Raw genomic sequence first — 24,144 nt, 5'->3', positions numbered from 1 at the left:
TTTGGCTCTTTAGCCCGAAAGGTTCGCGTCTAGCCTTCGGCTTTCGCGCGACAGGACTTTCCACCCTTCGCTTTCATGAGACGGGATTTTGTTAATTTCTTCGGAAGTGAAGCTAAGAGGAGCGAAGCCCTTAATCGGGGTTGCGCCTCGTGCTTACTTCTTTCAAGCGTTATGGCTTGTACTTCGCACGGATGACTCCCCTCTTCGCTTTGACGAAGACGGATAGACGCTTCGGCGCCTTTGCAGCGTGCCAGTTCCTTCGAGACTCTTTTGTGGGGGCCTTGTTTATATTTCACAAGGGGTTACATAGGGTTCCGCCTCGTTAAAAACCTCACACCTCCGGCGCCCGAGTGGACACTCGAAAGCTTCCCCCATGAGGAAAAGAGTACGGGCCCTTCGGTATACTGTGCGGATTTACACATGAGAAAAAGGAAAAATGCAAAAAGAAAAAGAATTTGCCCTACAAGCCCCTTCGGTTATTTTCCTCCGGTGGCTTTTACACATTTCCTACACGTAGTACTTCTGTAGCATGTCCTTGTTCCATGAATATGGGTCTTCGGTGCCTTCTAGCGTGCGGAGCCTGCAGGCCTCTGGCCTTGCCATAGATGCGACGATAAATGGGCCTTCCCACTTGCTGTGCATCTTGCCCTTTTGCTTGGCCTTTGGTATTCTTCGATGCACCAAGTCGCCCTCTTTGATGTTTCTGGGCTTCACTTTCATATTCTTCCACCTTCGTGTTTCCTCTTGATATTTTCCCAAGTTAATTGCTGCTTGTATCTTGCCAGCTTCGATTGTGTCAATTGAGGGCTTGATGTCTTCTTCGATGTTTTCTGCCCCTTCGCCTGTTCTCCAGGATTTAAGTTTGATTTCCTCGGGTGTTACGGCTTCTTCACCATATAAAAGCTTGAAAGGGGTGAACTTCGTGGTCCTGGACTCTGTTGTGTTATGAGACCATATGACCCTCGGCAGCTCATCCGCCCATTTTCCCTTCGGCAGGTCAGTGATGTTTTTCTTGATGCCTGCGAAGATGATGCCGTTGGCCCTTTCCACTGCGCCGTTGGACTGCGGGTGGTAGACTGACGCGAAGCATAAGTTGGTGCCAAGTTGAGTGGTGAACTCCCTGAAAGTTGCACAGTCGAACTGCTTACCATTGTCCACTGTAACCTCTTTCGGGACCCCGAAGCGGTAGACGATGTTCTGCCAAAAGAATTTTTGCAGGGCTCCTGTTGTGATGTCCCTGAGTGCTTTGGCCTCGACCCATTTGGAGAAGTACTCTACCGCCACAATGGCGTACTTGTAGTTTCCTGGAGCTGTAGGCAATGGTCCAATAATATCAATGCCCCATCGTGCGAGGGGCCATACCGGAGGCAGTAGCTGCACCTCGTCGGGTGGGAATTTGCTGTATGGGGCATGCCTTTGGCAATTTGGACATGTGCGAACCACATCGTGAGCGTCCGCCATAGCCGATGGCCAATAAAATCCTTCGCGGAAAGCTTTGCCGACCAGGGCCCTCGTTGCGATGTGCGAAGAACACATCCCTGCATGTATCTCTTCAAGCAGCTGTTTGCCTTCTTCGCGTGAGATGCACTTTAGGAGTGGTGCGCAGACTCCCCCTCGGTATAACCCTTCGCCTATGATTCTATAATTCCTGGCCTGAAGTGCCATTCCCTTCTCTTCCTTCTCATCCTCCGGGACAAAGTGTCCGCGAAGATAGGCCATTATGGCGGCCCTCCAGTCTTCGCTGGTTATGGCGTTGACGAATTTGGCTGGTTCTTCGGCACAATTGACAGAGGCCTGCTTTAATGTTTCGAAGAAGACATCTGGTGGTAATGGATCGAACTGCGTTGCTGCCTTCGCCAGTTGATCAGCTTGCTTATTCTTCGTTCTGGAGAAACTGCGGATACTAAACCCGAGGAAGTATTTCTCCATGCTTCGCACTGCTGCCAGGTACTTCGCCAATTCTGGCTTGAGAGCCCTGTTTGACTTATTTATTTGGCCTGTGATCAACTCTGAATCAGACCTGATCGTTAATCTTCATGCGCCCAATGCTCTTGCTTTGCGAAGACCCAAGAGAAGGCCTTCGTATTCTACGACATTGTTTGTGCACACATTGAAGTTAAGTCTGACTGCGTGCTTCAGTTACGTACCTGAAGGTGCTGCCAGGACTGCTGAAGCTCCTGCTCCATCTCTCTGGTACGCCCCATCACACTCAAGTTGCCATATGGCTTCTATCTTCGGCTGCTCTTGCGAAGGTACGATTGGGGTCCTGTCTGCGATGAAGTCTGCCAAGACCTGTGACTTGATTGCTGATCTAGAGACGAAGTCAATGGTGTGCTCGGCTAATTGCGTAGCCCATTTGCCTATCCTGTCGGAGGCTTCTCTGTTTTCAAACATGTCCCGAAGTGGGAAAGAGGTTGGAACCTTGATTTTGTGGCTCTGGAATTAGTAACGAAGCTTGTGTGCTGCCATGACCACCGCATATGCCATTTTCTCCATTTCTGAGTATAGCAATTTTGACCCGTTTAGGGCTTCGGAAACGAAGTATATAGGCACCTGTGTCAATGCCCCTTCGATCGCATGCTCTTCGATGAGAGCAGCACTTACGGCTGCACCTGATGTGGAGATGTATAACAGCAACTCCTTCTCCGAAGGGCTGGACATGACTGCCAATTTCTCAATGTACTGCTTGAGGTCTTCGAAGGCCTTCGCCTGCTCTTCGCCCCATTCTAAGTTGCCAGAGCCTTTCAGCGCCTTGAAGAATGGGAGGCACTTCTCTGCTGACTTCGAGATGAATATATTCAGCGAAGCCAACCTGCCTGTTAACTTCTGCACCCCTTTCTTGTGGTAGGCGGCTTCATCCGCCTAATGGCTTCGATCTTCTCCGGGTTTGCCTCGATTCCCCTTTCGGTGATCATGCAGCCCAATAGTTTGCCTCTTCACACGCCGAAGACACATTTCTCCGGGTTCAGCTTGAGGCCATGGCGACGAAGATTCGCAAATGTTTCGCGAAGATCTTGTATACGATCCTCCTCCTTTTTGCTTCTTACAACCACGTCATCGACGTATGTGGAGATGTTTCTCCCCAATTGATCCCCCAATACTTTTTTGATCATTCTGTTGAAAGTGCATCCGGCATTGCGAAGGCCCTCCGGCATTCTCACGCAGCAATATGTCCCGAAGGGGGTGGTGAAACTGGTCTTCTCTTCGTCTTCCTTGTTCATGAATATCTGGTGATAACCTGAGAAACAGTCCAACATACTGAGCATCTCCGAGCAAGCTGCTGCATCGACCAGGGTGTCAATTCGTGGTAGTGGATATTAGTCCTTCTGGCACGCCTTGTTCAAGATTGTGAAGTCAATGCACATTCGCCACTTCCCATTCTTCTTCGGTACCATGACAACATTTGCTAGCCACTCCGGGTACTGGACCTCGCGGATGACGCCCGCGTCCAGCAATTTTTGTACCTCGGCCTGAGCCGCTTTCTGACTTTTTTCGGACATTGACCTTTGGCCCTGCTTTACTGGTTTTGCCTTTGGGTTCACCCTGAGCTCATGCTCGATGACTTCTCGACTGACCCCTCGCAGATCCGAAGAGGACCAAGCAAACACATCTTAATTGTTGCGGAGAAACTGTATAAGCCTGGCCTCTTCGGCCTCTTCAAGCCCTTTTTCCGATGATCACCATTCAGTCGGGCACATCTTCGCACAACGACACCTTCTTCGCGTGTTCCGCTGGGGATACCCCCCTGACTTCTCTGGCTCTTCGCTGTTTGCTGCCTCATTGTCCGCATTTGGGGTTTCAATGACATGGACATTCTTGTTTGTGGTTGATGCGTTGTCTTCGCACCTTCTTGCTTCTTGCTGGTTGCCGAAGACTATGACAATTCCTCCGGCCGTAGGCAGCTTCATGCATAGGTACGACTGATGGATTACTGCTGCGAATTTGACCAAGGTGTTGCGGCCGAAGATGGCATTGTAGGGGTAGTTAATGTCGACCACATCGAAGGTTATTGCTTCGGTTCTCTGCGCTGCACCTTCGCCGAACGTGACATTGAGCTCTATCTTTCTAAGAGCTTCGATTCTCTTGCCTCCGTAGCCAATGAGCGGATACTGTGACTTCTTCAGCGCTGTTTCTGTGAACCCCATTTTGACGAAGCACTGCCACATGAGGATATCTACAGAGCTCCCATTGTCCATCAAGATTCTTCCTACATCATTCCCTACGAAGTGTACTGAATTCTTGCCAATGTTTGCCCTTATGACGAGGGGGTCATTATGTGGGTAGTGCTACAGCCGAAGGTCTGCCTGCGTGAAAGATATTGGGACATGCGACCAAGTTGTTCGGAAGCATCTGCCCTCGCTGACGTGGGAAACGGTTCTAAAGTATTCTTTGCGCTGCTTCTTCCTCTCATGTACTGGTTCGTTGGATCCTCCAGAGATGGCATTGATGATGTTGACCCTGCTGCCGGAGGGTCCCTCACTTGCTCTTTCTGGTATCTGCCCCGGTTCGAGCTTCGGAGGTGGGGGTAAAGTTGTCGGGTCGTAAGACTGTGGCATGGAGCTTCTCGACCATGTCTGACTATAGTGCGGAGGTGGTAGCATCGGTACTGATTGTTGCGAAGGTGGCGCATACGGTAGCGGATTGTAGTTGAAGACCGAGTATGACACCGGCCAATTTGGCGTAGGAGCCCAAGTGGTTGCCGTCGCCGAAGACTGAGGTGGCAACTGCGAGGTATGATTGACTAGCATCGCTGGCTGGGAATTTTGCCGGTCAAACTATTCTTTTCTTTCAATGGCGAAGGGGCATTCATTTGTCCAATGGCCTTTGTCCTTCCCGTGGAAGATACAGAATGGAATTTTCTCTCTTCGACTGCCGCTGTCTCTTCGGCCTTTGTTGTGTCGTTCTTCGCGATGGTGACGATCATCGCGGTTGGATCTTTCTTCGTGGCGGTCCCTCTCACCTTTGCCCCTGTGATGGTGTCTGTGCTCTCGGGGGGGGGGGGGTTCTTCTTCAGACACGTTGTTCACTATTCTTTTCAGCTTCGGCTCGTCAGCATGCCATGGTTTTGAATGGGACCTCTCGCTGCTTTGCGACTTCTTCTGCTCGTTCTTCTCCTCGAGCCTTCTCCTCTTCGCATGGTCGGATATGCAATATTCTTGCATTATCTCGAACAGCTTCGTGACTGTCTTCGGCTTGCGCCGGGATATGTACTCTCCGCATGGTCCCAGGTTGATCCCCTTCACCACCGAATCGATGATGCTCTGGTCGGCAACATTTGGTGCTCTTGCACGAAGCTTCATGACACTCTGAAGATATTCTTGCAAGGTCATTCTTCCTTGCCTTAGATCGTGCAAATCGCAAGATATGACTTCGTTGGGCCTCACGACACGAAAACTTGCACATAACTCGAGGCGAAGCTGCTTCCAAGACAGAATGGTTCCTGGTGGGATGTTTGCATACCATCGCTGCGCCAAGCCCTTCAATGCGAGGACGAGCGCCTTCGCTTTACACGCGGTGCCTCCTCCTGATGCTTCTATGGTGGCTTCGTATTTGAGGAGGAACTCTTCGGGGTCTGACTCCCCATCAAACTGCGGCAATATTACTGGGTTGAGGTGATGAGGCCACTACACCTCCTCCAGCTCTTCGGACAATGGTGATATTCTTTGATGCCTTCTTCGATAATGCTCTTCGGCGTCTGACTCAGAGTGGTTAGAGATCTCTTCGACCGGCACGAGCTTTGGGCGAAACCTTGGTGGTTCTTGTTGCCGCGGGTTGACCCCGATCATCTCCTTCTGCGGTGGTGGTGGTGGTGGAGGTGCCTGCAATTTCTCGAGCTACAGCCGCTGGGCACAGAGCTTCTCCTGCATTGCCTTGCAGCGAAGCTCCTCCTCCCTCAACTTGTTGTACTGCTCTTGACGTTCTGCTTCGGTGAGCATGGCCTGCTTCCCCTTCGCTCATGTCGTCATCTGTGGCTCCGAAGGTTCTGCTTCCAAGGCCTGCTGCTGAGCCGTTCGCGCCTCTTCGATGCGAGTGTCGATGCGACGCATCGCTGCGATGTCTTCGGCTGAGACGCCGAGGTCTAGAAGGTTGACTTCAAGCTGGCCATCTGCAAGGGCGTCGATGGAGATGCCGTCGCTGCTAGTCCCGTTCGCCTGTGTTGTTGCCGCTTCGCCCTGCGAGGGTGTTTTTGTTGTCGTCGTCGTCGTGTCCTCCGAAGTGGCTCCGGTGGTTCCTCTCTTCTTCGTCGCCGCCATGTGGTGTATCGAACCGACAGGTGGCGCCAAACTGTTGGTGGAGAGTGTCTCCGGAACGGAGGGACACTACAACAGTAATGAATGAACGCGCAAAACAAGGAGGAAAGGTTCACTCTCTCTATTCCATGTGTCCCATCAATGAACATTACAGGGGGTATTTATAGGTGGCGTTATGCCTCCCATGTATAATTACTCTTTTACCCCCTTACAACGGTCATATTCCCGGAATATTCCCGGACGTACACGTGATTTCCCTATTACAGTGTGGGTGCGGTACAGTTCAGAAAAGCCCACAACCCCAGGCGGTCCTCTTCACCCTGGTCGACAAAGACCACGGGGCCTACTGACCACTCCCTACCATGATGCTGGCGTCGCCCGGTCTTCGCCTGTCTTCGCATTCCGACCCGAAGAATAGCGAAGACGGGCCACCTCCGCGCTTGCTCCTGGCGTCGGCTTCAGTGCTCTTGGTGTCTTGTCTTCGCCTTCCGACCCGAAGACAAGCGAAGACGGGCCACCTCCATGCTTGCTGTTGGCATCGACTTCAGTCCTTGACTTCCTGTCTTCGCGCACCTTCGGCGACCGGACCGAAGGTGGTGTCCCCAACATTTGTTTTCAAATACAACAGCGTTTCTGCAGAGCCAGACAGACCAACAAAGGGCTGCCGCACCTACAAGGATAAGAGGTTTATAAGGTCCAGGTATTCCATTAAGCCACCCGCTAAACAGATTGGCTATATTGGTAGGTTTGCATAGCCCCCATGTCGCGTGAACTGTTGCCCATACCATCCGTGTGAGGCGGCAGTCGAAGAACAGATGCTGAATTGTTTCATTTTCGTGACAGAAACAACACTGTTGGCTACCCTACCAGTTATGTTTTGCGAGGTTAACTTTTGTGAGGATAACGCCTCTTCTGAGGTCTCAGAGGAAGATTTTAATTTTTAGAGGTGCTTTCAGCTTTCAAAGTTTTTTATTTGTATTGGGAACATTCTGGTTGATTAACCCACGATAATGTGTTTTAACTGTAGAAACACATGTCGGGTCTAATTCCCACTTGAACTCATCTTGTTCTTCTGTAAGATTGATGTTAACCAGTCGGGATACCAGGATATTCCACCGCATTAAATTCTGACCAATGATGTCTCTACGCCAGGATAGATTGGGTGATGGTGTAGATAGCACCTCTCCCACCATATCCTGTTTTTTCCTTACTATATTGTAGAGTTGCGGGTATTATTGACATAGTGGTCTGTTGCCCAGCCATGTGTCTTCCCAGAATCTAACCTGAGCCCCATTCTTGATGGTGAATGATCCAAATCTAAGAAAGTCACTCTTAACCTTCATCAGGCTTGCCCAAAAATGGGAATCTCCGCTTTTCCATTGGATACTTACTAGAGGCTTAGTTCCTAGGTACTTGTTATGTAGTATCTGCTGCCAAGTGCCATCTGTTGTTAACAAGCGGTACAAACATTTGATAAGCAAAGCGATGTTTTTTAGTTCTAATTTCTGTATCCCTAAGCCCCCTTATTCTTTGGGTTGGCATAGGATATCCCACTTAGCTAGCAGATATTTTCGTTTGTGTTCGTCACTCTGCCAGAAGAAGCGTGATCGGAAGTAGTCCCGCTTTTTACGGACTCCTTTTGGAATCTCAAAGAAGGACATCATGTACATTGGCAGGCTGCTAAGAACCGAGTTGATTAATGTTAGCCGTCCTCCCATAGAAAGGTTCTTCCCTTTCCAGCTACTGAGGCGCTCCTCAAATCGTTCTTGAACCTTCAACCAATCGCTATTAGACAATCTCCGATAATGGATCGGAATTCCTAGGTAACGAATTGGAAAGGTACCGGTATTACAACTAAATAACTGCATGTACTGATTTTCGCACTCCTTTGCCTCGCCAAAGCAGAAAAGCTCACTGTTATGAAAATTTATTTTCAACCCCGATAACAGTTCAAAGGCACAAAGGATTAGCTTCATGTTTTGAGCATGTTCCAAGTTATGTTCCAAAAAGAGTATGGTGTCATCAGCGTATTATAGGATGGAGATTCCGCCTTCGACTAGGTGGGGCACAACACCCCTTAGCTGGTCCTCTGTTTTTTCTTGGTTGATGAAAAGCGCAAGCATATCGGCTACTAGGTTAAACAGAATGGGTGAGAGAGGGTCTCCTTGTCGTAGTCCTTTTTTCATTTGAAAAAATGGGCCTACCTCATCATTGACATTGATTGCTACGCTCCAGCCTGAGATGAAGGCTGTGATCCACTCAATCCATTTTGGTGAAAACCCTTTCATCCGAAGTGTTTGTTGGGGATAGAAGAGTACTATCCCAGATAGATTATAATTTCAAAAATATATCTATCAGTGGCACTCTTGAGATGTACGGATAATATGTTGGGGAACAACGCATGGCGATTTATCATCCATGAAATTTTCTTTTATCGACGGTGACAGCTTTCACGATCATGCATTGTCCTTGCAAAGAAGGTAGAACAACATTATCCTCTTCAGTTGCATTACATTATCTGCAGACGATGGAAGTAGCTTACTACTGGTGGTGGGATAATTCAAAGCATTGTCTTCACCATGAGAGACAATTTAATTACTAGTGGGCTGATGGGAAGCTTATGTCGTGAAAGGAGAGGACAAAGCACTATGTTGTCAAAAAAGTTTGTCCACGAGAAGTAAACCGTGGAGACTCATTTACGGTAAACATATTAGAGACCAAGCAATTGCAAAATTATATAGCACCTTCTTTGAAAACTTGCTTAATTGAAGGTCCCCGTCCTACCCTTGGAAAAGATTACCCATAAGCATATAGGAGCTAATAGTTTTTTGAAAACTTGCTTCCGATATGAAACTTTTGGGTACTAAATATATAACGAAATATCGGGTTATTCCCACTTTTCCATCGAAATTTTGGATGAAAATGGTATGGTCACTTCCAGTCTCCCAAAAGAAACAAAGTTAAAGCTTCACATAAATATTTGATGCCTTGACTAAGATATATACAAGAGCCAATTTTTTTTAAATCAATTGCCAATAGTCCTGAAAGTATTTAGTTGGCAAACACAAATTTTATTTCTGTTGGTTTATCTAACAAAGTACTTTAACAGACTCATATTTTATTACGAAATAAGGTCAAAGTTGCACTCGAAGACCTTGAAAAGTCAATAATGTGAAACATTTTTGACCGAGGTACTTACTCTTCCTTCACTTTGAATGAGGAAGGCACTCGAGCATGAGCCAGAATAGAAAAGGTTTAACTAGTTCTGAGGACGTGGGTGCACACACTGCATCTATCACAGATCAGATTCGTGACGAGGGGTCTTATCCTAACGTTGCTTCTTCTTCTTCTTCTTGTTCTTTTTTTGAAGTAATTCTTCTTTTTTGAAAGTTATCCAAACGTTGCTTCATGCAGCGCTTTTGCATCCATCTGATAGCACACTACCACTTTGCTTGCACATGTTTCCGACTACACTCCATGTGAGAAGTGAGCATCGTCCAATCGACGCAGCTGTGTTCCCCGTCCAGGGGATCACATTCGAACCCTTTTTGCTCCGTCTGCACACCGATAAGCTACGGGGGGCTCGGCATAGTTGATCTGCGACTCGCCGGTTTCGCTTTGAGGGTCCGTTGGCTGTGGTTGCAGCGAACAGAGGACGATCGGGCCTGGTCTGCCCTACCGATCAAAATTGAACCAGAGGTTCAAGCGCTTTTCGATGCCTCTGTGATAGTCACCGTGGGGAACGGCTAACGCACACTCTTTTGGCTCGATAATTGGATCAATGGCCGCCCCGTGAAGCTAATTGCCCCACATCTTTTCAATGCAATCTCGACTCGCATTGCTAGAAGACGCACTGTTGCTGATGCCATGGTTGACAGACGGTGGATCAGAGACATTCATGGTGGCCTATCCATTCTCGCACTATCTATGGGACTATGTCCTTCTTTGGCACACCCTGGCAGCTGTGAGCCTGACGGCTCAAATGGACCGTTTCACCTGGAAATGGACAACCACCGGCGAATACACTGCCGCCTCGGCCTACAGGATCATGCACGAAGGCCACACTCACACCCCTGGCGTTCGTCGGGTCTGGAGATCATGGGCACCCCAGCGGGTGAAGTTTTTCACTTGGCTTGCTCTTAAGCGACGACTTTGGACAGCTGACAGACGCCGGCGTCATGGTTTGGATGCGCATGACAAATGCTGGCTATGTGACCAGGAGCCTGAGACAACGGATCATTTGTTGATCAACTGCAGCTTTGCAAAGACCATTTGGTGGCACTCCCTCTCCTCCTTGGACTGCCTTTGCACATTTCACCAACCAATGCCGCTACATCAGTGGTGGGATCATCTCCGGCGGCTCCAGGATCAACACAAGAAGAGAGGTTTTTATACTCTGTTCCTGCTCGTTCTTTGGGCGATTTGGAAAGAAAGGAACAATCGTTTGTTTGCACGTCAGACGTCTACCGTGCAGGAGCTCCTGGAGCGGATCAAGCTAGACATCGAGCTCTGGATTAGGGCGGGAGCTACGCACCTAGGTTGCTTAAGAAGGGAGTAGTCCATTTTCAGGTTGGGCCTCTTCGGCTTTTTGTTTTTTCCTCTATTGGCACCTGGCTGGTGCTCGCTTGGACGTGAGCTCTGTCTCCGTCGTTGTAAAACTTTTTATCTATCATCTTAATACAATGATATGCAATTCTCCTGCGTATTGGAGAAAAAAAAACCCTTTTTGATGGCGGCAGATAATGGTGAAAGGAGAAAGCATGTAATCTCAAATGGTATCTCTTTTTTTTTTGGCAAATTCTTGATAAAGAAAAAACAAAATTTTGATTCCACCGGCCAATCAGATCAAAGGTGTCACGAGATGGATGTGGTCCAAGGTGTGGAATCTGCATCAACGGAAGTGAAGGATTCAGGGGATATAGGCGAGAACTTGTTTTAGATGAGAGACAGAGTGGAATTACGAAGCTAGCAGAGACGAGCTGCTCTTCAGGGCCTGGAAGAAGCGGGGAGCACCGGAGCTGCAGCTTCTGCCTTAACCTCGTCGCTTGTCGCCTCGTCGGGTCATCCAATAAGGGCCTCTTTGGCAGAGCTCCGACTCCTCAAAAAATGGCTCCAGCTTCTCTAGTGAAGCAGTTTCTCTGATGGAGCTGAAACTGTTTCTAAAAATATTTGGCCAAACGGCTTCATCCTATTTTTCATGAATGGATTGGAGAAGTCAAATGTCCAATATGCCCTTAGCTTTTGAATATGTTTGTGCTGCTGAATTTTATATTTGCAGAGTTAACAATAACCTGCAAACACGTCGGCGACCACACCGGAGGTCGGGACGCCAAGCCCTGCAGCTGCCGCGGCTTGACCGGCCCCCGTGGAGCAAGGCCATGGCGTGTTCATGTCCCCTCGGAGCCTGCAGTGCGTCCGCCGTGCCTTGATCGACAGCCGGGGAGTGGGCCACGGTAAGTCCACGCCTCTCCTCTCAGAACCTGTAGTCCGTTCGCCACGCCTTACCACCACAGCTCCACCTGAGCGTAGGGTGCCATCCGGCCCGTATGGGGACCCTCCGCCGCCCCCAATGCCTGGATCAACCTCCGCCGGAGTGGATACATCGATTTCGCTACCCGGAGACGGGGTAAATTGGGACAAACGGACGGGGGCCTACCTGCAGAGCCACATGGAGCCTCGTTTTATGGCTTCGCCTCTTGCGTGGAAGCCGCAAGGGGATTCAAGCGTGGCTTTTAGCCCGGAGCTGCTGGATTTTGCATCCTTTGGTGGGGCTCCGTCTGGAGCCAGTTTAGGAGCCCTACCAAAGGGGGTTTAAGAGCTGCAGCAGAGCTAGCTGAAGGCTGAAGGCCCATTTTTTATATACTACGCTACTACTGCGGTAGTGCCACCAAGCGGGCGTACCACCCAAAATGTGCATGGTTGTCCGGCTTTCTAGTCAGTCCCACTCAACGTCTCCTCAGGAGAGAACAGCTGAACGGCCAGCTCTGGGGAGTGGTCCATTGTATCTGTGTGTTTAAGCCCCAATAACCTTTACAAGCTCATATATTTCGTATTTAGCTTATTTTTAGCTATTCTCACGTTCACGTGATCGTAGCTAGCAGTGGTAGTTACTACTACTCTCTAACTGTTTAAATAATAGCATAAAAAGATACATGTTAATATGTATATAATATATCACACTTATATAAAATTGTGTTTCGCATTATAGTTTGATAGCATATGCATATGGGCTATGATCTTCACCAGTAGCTATGCGTGTATATATTTACTAGTTTAATCATAATTAATCAAGATACCAACAGTGAAATCCCAGCTAGATTCTAGAAAATACATATATGTGTCAAGTGTCATTAGTGGTACTGTTGGCAAGGATAAATAGTACAGATATGTTGGAGAATAAATGCATGCCGACACTTATCCTCCATGAATTTTACCTTTTTATCGCTAACACTTTATGCTGATTTGTTGACGACCAAAGAACCCACAAGCACATGAAAAGCTTGGCAAAAGATACCATTGGATGTCGACCACCATTGGGGTGCTCTACGGCAGACGGTGATAGCTTTCACGATCATGCACTGTCATGCCAAAAGGTACAACAGCTTTATCCTATTCTCGGTTGCATATTATCATCTGTACAGAAAATGGAAGCAGTTTACTGGCTGGATAAATGAAAGCATTATCTGCACCTTGAGGGATAATTTTACTAATAGGACGATAGGAAGCTCATATCATGATAGGCGATATATATACTGTATATAAAAGGGGCACTATGCTGACACGACGGCGCTTGTTCACTCATGATGATTACAGAACAGTGGGGGAAAGGGTGTTCCTCTATGCAGTGCCACCCTGCCAAATTTTTGACTGGTTAAAAGGGAAACCGTGAATTTTCAAAAAAAAAGAAGAAGAAAACCGTGTATGTAGTATCCACTAATATTTAAGTTAAACATGGCCATGATGAGCCTGATACATAATCCTTGAAAACGAGTTCTTTTATTGTGTGGTGGTATTGTTCATTGGCTGGGCATTTGTTTTCAGGTGATGAACAGTACCCAACGAATGGATCTGATTAAGGATGCAAATAGGTACCTAATATATTTTTTTGGGTCAGCTAATTAATTATGATAATATCACTCTAGTTCATTTCTTCTCCCAAATTATTTACTCATAATATCATTCAAGTTCATTTTATTAATTTCTTAAATCGACCCAATAACCTGAATATATATAACATGCATCCCTAGATCTAATGGGTACCAACCTAGACCTACTGTTCTTCGTGCACCTCCCAACTCTGATGGATCATGTACTTCCCCGTCTACCAAGTCGTGCCCCAACTCTATCTCGCCGTCCCCGCCACCAACGGCTCCCTGTTATACCAGTCTACCAGCCTCCCAAAGCCCTAAGAAACCAATAGACTCGGCAACCCCCACAGCCCACCCCAGACAAGAAGCAGCTTGTGGATGCACGACTAAAATTATATGAAATTTCAGGCACCTAGATTTTAGGATCAGGTGTGATTTTAAATTTAAAATGGCACTCTAGAAACAATAATTGGCTCTATTTTGATCGTTTAAGCTTCGGGAGGGAGGATGATAAATGGATGGAAAGTTATCAAACGACCCACACACGCGCACCTTATATTTTGGAAAAAAAAAAGATCAACTAATATTGCCAAGTGGCCCAAGCAAGGGTAGTCTGCCAGTCCAAACGCCTTATATTTTGGGGGAAAAAATCGACAAATATTGTCAAACGATGGGTAGTGTAGCAGTCCAACATGACAGTGTTTTATTGCCAAGCAATGTAGAATCCAAAACATAGGAAGTTCAACCATTTATGTCTTATCATGCATCGTCACACCGCTTAATGAAGCGCTAAATCAAGCAGCTGAGCAGAGATCAACGAAGATAAGGACATCAACCTATACAGGGCCATTTTAATTTGTCACTTACAGTCCGGCAAGGCAAGCACTGGAAGCAGAGCAAATAGGCGAGCAAAAGCACAAACGGAACTCGTAGGAATCTCTGGAGGACACGATCACTTCTCCGGCCAATGCAACAATGAAGCACTGGCTATGCCATCCACGCCGACCACGCAGGAGGGTAGCAACCGCCCGGCGCCGGCACCGGGTGCTGGTTCATGTCCATGGTATGGAATCTGCATGAACGGAGGTGTAGGATTCAGAACAGTCTCACTTGTTCAGGCAAGAGGTTGGAGGAGGTGGGGAACTACGTTGGCTGCAGAGATGGGTTGCTCTCCAGGGCCTGGAAGAAGTGCTCTGGCTGTGGAGGGCCGTCCGACACCATGGCGCCGTCGCCGCTGCCGCCCTGCCACGGCAGCTGTGGCTGTAGGGGAGGAGGCGCCTCTGCCTCGACCTCGTCCAGCTGAAACAAGAGCGATCCAACAATGAAACTATCTGTCAAAGAGCAAACAGAGGAAGAGTGTTGCTTCCAACTGCATGTCAAGGGAATCATTAGTTAAAGGAGTGGTGCCAATGCAGGGCTAGTTGATGACTGACGGCCCATTTTATATATGCTACTACTGCCAGTCTGCCACCATGGGGGCCAAACGACCTACCAACTTCGGCGTTTGGCCACTCGCACTCAACGTCAACGACCCCTCAGACGAGAACAACGGGATAGCATGTTCTTGGGAGTGGTCCAGTGCATCATGCGGTCCCAAGCTATGCAGAGCTTTCCAGGGAGGTTTACAGTTGAAATGTCACTTACCTTCCTTTTCAGGACTATGTTGGCATCTTGCAGCATATGTTCCTGCAAGAGATGAGGGCCGAATGCTCAACCATATATGGGATGATTAGATTTTCAGTACTGCAGCAGAGCCACTCACAGGAACATGACATGAATAATGCTGGGATATACACGGCAAGCAAAGAGCATTTACCTTTCTCTTCAAGTCGCAGAGTTCATCAAGTAGCACTTGAGTCTGCCAAATGCAGATAAAGACATGAATAGAGGAGTTACTTAAATAGCAGCCTGTTGCACCGTTCAAAGTTTATAAAAAAGTAACATTTACTTAGATGTCTACTAGACTGTATACAACCTCAACCTTGTTTCTACGGTTTCAAAAAGGAAAGTAGCACAGATCAACATTGGTCCATCCTTTGGTTTTCTCAAGCTAGTGATATCTATCTAGCAATTAATTGAATGGAAAATTGATGCAAATCCAATTGCATTACATATCACGGGTTGCTTCAGATACAAAAGCACCATAATTTTATTTTATGCAAACACAATTGACATCATTCATCCTGACTGTCTTTGTACTTATTTTACCTTTCTTGATCTGATTTGCTTCAAGGTCTTGTCTACTTGACTCTCAAGCTGTTCAAGTTCACTGGTGGTAAGTGGAGCCAGATCTTCACCCAGAAGATTCCTGCAGTACGTTCATCAGTACTTTCTTTACAAAAAGAAATGCAAACTGTTGGAGTATAATAGTAAAGAGGAAAAACAGGCATGCATATAAGTGGAAATATCACCTTTGTGAGTGTTGTAAAACCTCAACTCTTGTCTTCAACTTCACATATTCTTGATAGTGATTCTGCATTTTTCAGACATTGGATAGAGCAGTCCCAAAACTTAGTCCATAGCTACTTAAATATCTAGAAGAAATAAAAAAAATGCATATTATTTAAGTATTCCTTCTAGTTTCTTTTACTAATCATTTTAACAAATCTATATATGATCTTCAACACACATTTTTTACAATCACCTATTTAAAATGCGAAAATGTTTTCAAGTGGCCAGGTTATCAAAGATGGGCATGCAGTCGACAACAATGTCTACTTGTGTTTGTATATAGATGCACCATTTGTAATATCACCATCAAATGATATAAATTTTATTATTCTAGCTCCATATATTTTGTTCTTGGTTACGTGCAATGATGGGATTATGGGCGACCCATCATCTATGTTAGATAAAATTCTTTTGGAGGTCAATTGATAGGATTCATTATATCACATTTTATATTTTGTTTAAACTTTAATATAATTAATTTCCCCTTGCTTAACTTCATGCAGCTGTGGTGAAATTAAATGGCTTGTTATTGGCTATGCATGCACGGGATGCTTCGTTTGATTTGCCACTAGCTGGCCACGCTAGCTGCACGGTTTTCCAGCTTATTCTGGACAACATGTGTCAAGAAACATAAAATGAAATTTGCTATGTAGAGGCCGGGTTAATGCTTTATCTGAAAAAAAACGAAATTTGCTATAATGAGCTCGAACACTCGTTCTAGTACCAGTTAACACTACCTGGGGTAGCATGGAATTAAGCACTTGGCCAATGTTCACTGGGCGTGGCAGCATGCATGCACTCAGAGGCCCCGCATCATATTTAAATATTTAGAACAAAGCTTCTTTTGTTAAAAATGCCCATTATACTTGATGGCTGATGCCATTATGCACATGTTGTGTACTTTGTTATGTCACAGGTATTGTTTGTTTTTCTATATCTCCACTATCCTTTTTGTTTTGAGGACTCGAGATATAATCATTCTAACTGCCGTCCTAAAATATTCAAGTTATACAGATTTAGCAATAGCATACTCATTAATGTTCAAAAGTTGGCATCAGCTGAAATCATCCCAACAATCTAAAGCTTTCAAAAATTATACGACTTTTGTAGAATTCAGACTGTACCCTACATTAGTTCCAGTAAGCAGACATAGTGATAGGTCATAACTACTACTCTAATCCTCTTGTATACCAACATAGTAGAAGGTGATGCTGTAGAGAGATAGCGAGAGGGGGAAACACCACACACCCATTGTGGGGGGTGATCTTTCATATATATATATAGCCGAGATGGCTTGATGTACAAGTAAGAGTTAAGTAGACTTAGAGTACAAGACAAGTCAGACTTAGAGTACAAGACAAGTAAGCTATACATATCTCTAATAGATGCAATTTTCTACTATAACTTTATTTGACTTGGTGTCCGGCTGTGGACTCAAGCAAAATTTCTGGATATCTAACACCAGTTTCTATAAACTGAACTAAGTTGAACTCAGTTGTACTTTGTTGATACCAATTCTTTTTCATAAAAAAATCTTCATGCTGTAATTTAAAATGTTTAACTTGATGATCAAGTTGGTTTTCGCTAAATAATATAAAACCAAACAGAAACAACAAATAAATATGTAGTTTCAATATTATGAAGAGTATTATAAACCCAAAACCATGGATCATATGTAGAAAATTAGATGTCGAGCTTCAACACTTGAAAATATCAGCAAAAGAAAGTTGTTTTTTTAAGCTGCAAAAGAAGGTTGTTGTGAAACTTGAAAATATCAGCAAAAGAAGGTTGTTATGAGAGAGAAAGATGGTATAAAAATAGTATTAAAATCTTGTAATACTAGTAAAATGGACAGTAGTCCTCACACCTGCATCTCATCACTAGACGGCACTGCAGCATCAGCTGAAGCATAGATGTACCTCTGGTACCTCTCCAAAGTTTTAAGCAGACTGTCATAGGAAAACATTAAACATGAGCTGATGAATAAGCCATACAAGCATATGTTTGTGTAGAGAAACATATCAAATCCGTAAGATATCTAGAACCATGCTAATTATATATAGCTGCTTCTAGCAATGGGAAAAACATTATTTTACTGTTCGTTATGCCTTGCTAGCTAGGCTAACATACTTCTGCCTCTTCAGTTGATTGGAGGCTCTAGAAGTTTCAATGCAACCAAGAATTTAGTTCACCCATTACTTTAAAGTGTATGCTCCTAGAATTCATCAGTTGCACAAGGTCTATCAATTAACTCGTTGCAGAATTTTTTTATAAGCTTCTGTCAGTTTAGCGTTGCAGGTCACAGCCCTGAGCTAACCCGGGGTGTGTGTGTGGGGTGCGTGTGTGTGTTTATATGGTATTTTAGCCTTTCTACTTCTTTCTTAATGCAATGATACGTAACTCTTCAGCGTATTTGAGAAAAAAAAGATCCTCTTTGCTCATCTAAGAAGAAGGTCATCTATGCTGATTATGAAAGAGTGGAAGCATCCAAGGATGTTATATGCTTTCTAACTTGGTTCTTATATGGATCAAACTATGAAATATGTTTTTTGAACTTCCCCAGATGACAATTCAAATTAGTGGGCTAAAAATCGTGTGATCACAGATAAGGTACATGAAGCCCTAGTAAGTTAGTAACAAGCCAACAGCGTAACTACTGTTAATTTTTCATTTAGGATATTGAAACAGCCGACAACACATATATCTGACCACTACTTTTCTAATTATTGTCTTGTTTCTCACAATGCAACTCCAACTCCAAGGTCCATTCATGATTTGGAGTATGTAGGTTAAAATAAAGCGGTCACCAATGTCTTTAGTCTAGAATAAATAACAGAATTGCTCAATCAAATAAGTTCAGCATGGTACCAGCTCTAGCTCCAATAATTTACGGTGTGGTGTTATGCCAAAAAGGCCTCAACCCCCCGCCCCGCCCCGCCCCCTACCCAGCCCCAAAAAAACCCTAAAATTTAGCCAAAGCAATTCTAATGATTAAGCATCATTTCCATGTCAAATCAAAATACTTTTGTGTATCCTGCTGCCATACATACTATGTGTCAACATTATATAAAATTGAGTATCAACATTATATGAAATTCAGTAGACGCATTTGAGGACATCTATTTTGTACATGATGTATATCAAAATTACGCTTGAATATCAGTGGTGAACCACATATTGAATTTTCAAGACTTGGGAACACTGTATCATAGCCTAAACTCCGTTTTAGCTTAAGGAAAGTTTATTGGAAATTTATTCAAACTACTAGAATCATAAATTATGGAACAACATTATAGGTTACTTGATCTAGTGATACAGCTTTCACAAGCTCTCTACTTGCCACATTTCATGCATCACTGCCTGCCTTTAATCTTGATAAATTAAAAATACACATAACTAAATGAAATGGATTTCGAGCATGTATTTACCTATCATACAAAGCTGCTATATATAGGTACTCCCTCCGTTTTTAAATATATAATAACTTGTATGATAAGCTTTGGACTAATTAGCTTGTTCTAAAGGTCATATATCCTGCCAATGGTTTTAGAGCTCTTTATTTCCAGAGAAAGTAGAAATGGTACAGGTTGATCTTCATAACATACAGATGGAATGGTACTTGGTACTATCCATGCGACTGGAGGGACTACAAAATCCAATATGTATCAAACAATTCGTAGGAACTCAATGTAGTAGGAGTTGAATTAATGCATCGTCTATAGATAAAACAGAAGTTGCTCTTGCAGCAAGCAAAGCACCAAGACTTAGATACCACGATTTCATGTTTGCCCATTTAGGCATCATAATGTGCAAAGCAAACTTAACTGTGCAGAGAAGTACATGCTCTATTGAATTTTACAAAAGTGCAGCATATTTTAAGGCATACCCATTAACAAGCAATTTAACATGCATGCACGTACGGCACAGTTCAGCAAGGGCCAATACACCATTTACAATCTAGTTGTGTGCTACAAGGCCGCATGTCAAACCAGCGTTGAATGCAGGTTAAGCTTATGCGTATGTGCAGAGAGAGACACACAGACGGACCACTGATGCATACTCCTGCAGCAGGTACTGATCAGGTGCACATCAAATGAAACTCTTTCTTTTCCTTTGAGTGACATACGACAGGCATACACGGTATATATGCATCCATGTGTCGACCTCCTGCTCGCTCCCCCCCCCCCCCCCCCCCCCCCCCGCCGTTCGTTTGTAGCCTTTCTAAGCAGCTCGCTACGGTGACTGTATCACTGTACAGTTGGCCAACACAACAGCAAAAGGAAACGAGAGAATCAAACAGTACCACCTCCATGAGTTCATGCAAGGACAAATGAAAAGGGTTCAGAATTACAGATCGAATTACGCATGGCCTTGCCTTTCTGCACCGCAAATTTGCTGAGGAGCTAGGTGCGTGCTGGACTGGATTTATAAAAAGGAGAGGGGAAATTGGGGTAGAAGAGTAGGGCTGCTGCATGATTACTTGGAGGAGGATGAGAACTGGTAGAGGCGGCCGGCGTGGGAGAAGAGGACGAGCGCGACCTCGGCGTCGCAGAGGATGGAGAGCTCGTAGGCCTTCTTGAGCAGGCCGTTCCGGCGCTTGGCGAACGTCACCTGGCGGCTGATCTTGTTCTCGATCCGCTGCAGCACCACCTTCCCGCGCCCCATGGCCTGCCCTCCCGATCGGCCGGTCGATCTCACCCTCGCTTCTCTCTTCTCACCTTCCAAATCAACCTCCAAACAAAAAGATTAACAATTCATTAGGCTGCTGTTTACTACCTGCCACTACCAGCGCTCTCTATATATATCTACCTCCCTCCCAAGCTATGATTTGCCTGCTCGAGCTGCAATTATTGCCGAAATCGATCTCGGGCCGCCGGCTCTCGGCCTCGCGCAGCCGCAGCAGGAGCTCGACCTCGCCGCTCCCGTTCTGGGTTTTTTTTCCCTAGCCCGGCCCCCACTCGATTAGTCGATTAGCCCGGCGAGGTGTGAGGGCCCTGCGGCATGTGGTGGGCTATGTCTATATGCTGGCTGAGAGGGAGGAATGAGCGAGACGGGTGGGGAGAGCGGAGCGGCGAGGCGGAGAAGAATCTTTTCTTTCGTGGGGTGCAGATTGGATCTCGCCTCGCATCCTCACCCTAGGTTTGCTAGGCTGCCGTGCCGCCCATTGGTCGCTAGCCTCCTAGCCGCTACTCCTCCTAGGTTTTAACCAGGGCGGGGCGCTGCGCTCACAGGCCAGGTAGCTCGACAGATGCTGCATTTACCACTGCGAGCTAGTGTGAGGTGGAGTATATACTCGGCTTTCTGGTAGTCTGGTCGTAGCCGCAGTAATTGTGAGGACGTAGGCACCGACTCGTTCGCCGGGCGATACAGTAAAAAATTCGGTGAGCTGCCGTCGTCGATCACGACTCGTGTCGCAGCTAGCGTGCAAGTTTTATTTCTTCCTTACAAAAAAAAAGTTTATGTGCCGCGCCCTCGCTGATGGACGCCGCGCAGGCAAGTTGCAACAGCCATCGTCGTCGGGTCGTTGGATGGCGCCCGTGCGCGGCTTGAGCGAGGGAGATGACGGTGAGGGACGTGAGACGGAGACGACGGTGAGAGCGAGAGCGATGGGAGGGAGGGCCGAGGGAGGTGGCGCGGAGCCGGGAGGACAGGAGCGCCGGCCGAGGGGCGGCGAATCTGAGGCGGATCCGGGTCGCTCGCCGCGCAGGGCCCGAATCGGTACGTGTCGAGCGCCCGGTGGTGCCGCGCGAAATGCCCGGCCGAAGCCACGCCCAGGCCCAGCTGCCGCCGCGCCTGCGCTCACGCAGCGCGGCCGGGCTGCTCGCTGTCTCGCTCCTCCTCCTCATCACATCACGGGCACATCACACATCGGTCGCGGGAACGACGCCATCGTTAGACCACCAGTCCGCGGCCGGCCATTCCGCCACCGTCAGTCCGTCACCCACCGACCCGACCAGCCGGTCGCCACGGGCGAGGCAGCGCGTCGATCGACCTGACAGGCGCCGGCGCGCTCGCCACCGCCTCGTACGCGCCGTACCGTACGCGCGGCCTCGCTCGTCGCGGCACGTACGGTTGTTGCCGCGCGCTGCGCCGAGAGCGGCGGGGCTTGCCTTGCCGCGGATTGGACGCGGCGGCTGACTTGCTCTTGCGACTCGCTGCGCCCGCGCGTAGCAGTATTCAGGCGCCACAGTGGACGTCGCGTCGCGGGGTCTCACCCATCGGCCCATCGGCTCCGACGACGGGTCGTCGTCCCGCCTCACGTGGCCAGCGTCCTTGGCCCTCGCCTCGCCGTCAGGGCACGATCCGTGTCATGTCAAGGAGGGGAGCGCCAATGTGCGAGTGCGAGCGGCGGAGCGCACCTCCACCTCCGCCCGCCGGGGACTGGCGCCAGCTAGCCGTTTCCGGTGGTAGATCGTCACCTCGTCAGTGCTACAGTAGCAGCAGGGCCCGCGCAGACCTGCATTGCTGTGGCTTGGCATGCCACTAGCCGCCCTCTCAGATGATTTGTTTTGGTTAGGACTTAGGAGGGATGATTTTGAACTGAATGCAAGTGCTATATGTAAAGTTGCTCGAGGATATGTACTATCTCATTCTTAAAGTATATGATGTTTAGGACAAGCTAATCAGTTTATTTTTGAATTAAGAATCTTGTCATAAACGTCATATATTGAAAAACAGAGGGTGTATGTGGCAAATTCTGTGTTTTGGGTCCAAATGCTTTTTATAGCAACATTAAAGCCAAGAGAATATTGCTATTTGCATGCGTATTGGGGCTATACATAGAGAGCAAGCTAGCTACACATGGCCGCGAATATAAATCGCATCCCTATCTCCATAGTTCCTTATCTCTATTGGCCTTTATGCTCTTTTCCTTTTTGTGCGACCTATCCACTCAGGATAGCATGCTCTTTTTTCTAGCATGCAATATGAGATACCCACTGTGCTATCACACTACCATATCAGCCATGCGAGAATATATTGTTCGTATGGATGACAATGTTTCAGGTGGTAGCCCTCAAAAGGTGCAAGGGGGTGCCTTCTACTATGGGGAGAAGATACTTAATTAATTGTTGAAGAGCAAGAAAAAAATTGAGTCCAGCCCAATGGATAACTATTAAACATGGTGGGAGAATGGTATTGAGTCAAATCCATATATGTGACATATGACAAGGCATGGACACTAATTCTTGGTGCTATATTGGTTTTGTCTGAACTTCTGCTGGTGTTGAAAATAATTGCTTGTACACTTATCAAGTGATCCTTTTTGTTATAAATTTGGGGTAGATCCAGCGGTGGATTCGGAAAGGCTTGAGCCCCTCCTACCGCTGGGAATTCCATGGAACCCCCCCCCCCCCCCCCCCCCCCGAGCCTCCCCTACAAATTTGAGGATGAAGGAGGGAAGGAGAGGCAAGACGAGGAAGAAGAACATGAGAGCTAGCCCCTCTTGAAGCACAATCCTACCTCCACCACTGTGCTAAACCAACAGTAAATTAAGCCCGAGTCATTCTTTTCTGGACGTGGTCTAACTGTGCACTAGCTTAGCAGAATTGAGTACGCGTGTGAGTACACGAGTAGATCAACAGTAGACGAAGTAGTGAAGTGGTACCTGTATATATATGTGTACCAATAATTACTATTAAGCTTATACACGGAGCTAGAGGCCACGGCGCTACATCCTGCACAGAAACCACTGACAGAAATTCAGATATTAAACCCAAGTAAAATCAATATATACTCCGTAGGAAGTCATGTACGTACGTGCCTACAGTAGTGGAGCCCCAGCGCAGTAAGGACAACAGTCATGTCGATGGACGAGCTGCGTGCTTTGCGCATGCCGGCGTCGGTCGGTCGGAGAGACATGCCGGGCCTCCGGGCGGCCGGCCTCCCGTAGTGCCGTGCCCATTTCGGCCGTAGGCATGCATGCCCCGATCAGAGGCTCAGAGCACGGCCGCGCGTCCCCATCCATCAATCCAACCTCCGTCGTCGCCGCTTTTTACAGACTCCCCCTCGCGCCGGCCGTGCTGGTAGCCCGGCCGGCTGGCCGCTGCAGCGCGCGACAGCAGGCGGCCTCGGCGTCCCGTCCTCCCGCGGCCGCACCGTGCCCCCGGCGCCAGCGCGGGCTCGAAACGTGGCGCCGTGGCAGGAGGATGCATCGGAATTGCCTCCGGCTCCGGGCAGGCGACGGTCTGCGGCCGCGCCAGTGGCCTCAATCCACTTGGCAAGGGTACTGACCCACGCAACGCTCTCCCATTGGGCATTGGACACTGGTAGGCCCGGGCCGCCTCTATAGTCTATACCACTTGATCTATGCCGATTGCCGAACAAGGTCTCTACAATCAACGAAGAACCCTGGC

The 24,144-nt window shown here is 47.3% G+C and overlaps 1 protein-coding gene and 1 long non-coding RNA gene across 2 annotated transcripts; both read right to left on the bottom strand.

Annotated features, from left to right (window-relative positions):
- Positions 1–11,014: 11,014 nt before the first annotated feature.
- Positions 11,015–12,143, bottom strand: LOC120690073. The gene is made up of 2 exons (XR_005681563.1): positions 11,908–12,143; positions 11,015–11,824 (listed from the first exon to the last, which is right to left on the bottom strand). It is a non-coding gene; the product is annotated as an uncharacterized LOC120690073 (long non-coding RNA).
- A 1,871-nt stretch (positions 12,144–14,014) lies between these two features.
- LOC120690072 (MADS-box transcription factor 34-like) lies at positions 14,015–20,848 on the bottom strand. Its single transcript, XM_039972589.1, has 9 exons — positions 20,600–20,848; positions 20,271–20,521; positions 17,658–17,739; positions 15,751–15,812; positions 15,548–15,647; positions 15,156–15,197; positions 14,984–15,025; positions 14,487–14,638; positions 14,015–14,411 (listed from the first exon to the last, which is right to left on the bottom strand). Exons 2-9 carry the CDS (start codon positions 20,453–20,455, stop codon positions 14,327–14,329), a joined length of 750 nt encoding a protein of 249 aa, XP_039828523.1. The 5' UTR covers positions 20,456–20,521; positions 20,600–20,848; the 3' UTR covers positions 14,015–14,326.
- Positions 20,849–24,144: the final 3,296 nt, after the last annotated feature.

Source organism: Panicum virgatum, chromosome 9N (assembly GCF_016808335.1).
Source record: "Panicum virgatum strain AP13 chromosome 9N, P.virgatum_v5, whole genome shotgun sequence".
Lineage (NCBI taxonomy): Eukaryota > Viridiplantae > Streptophyta > Magnoliopsida > Poales > Poaceae > Panicum > Panicum virgatum.
This window is presented reverse-complemented; position numbering and strand designations above follow the sequence as displayed.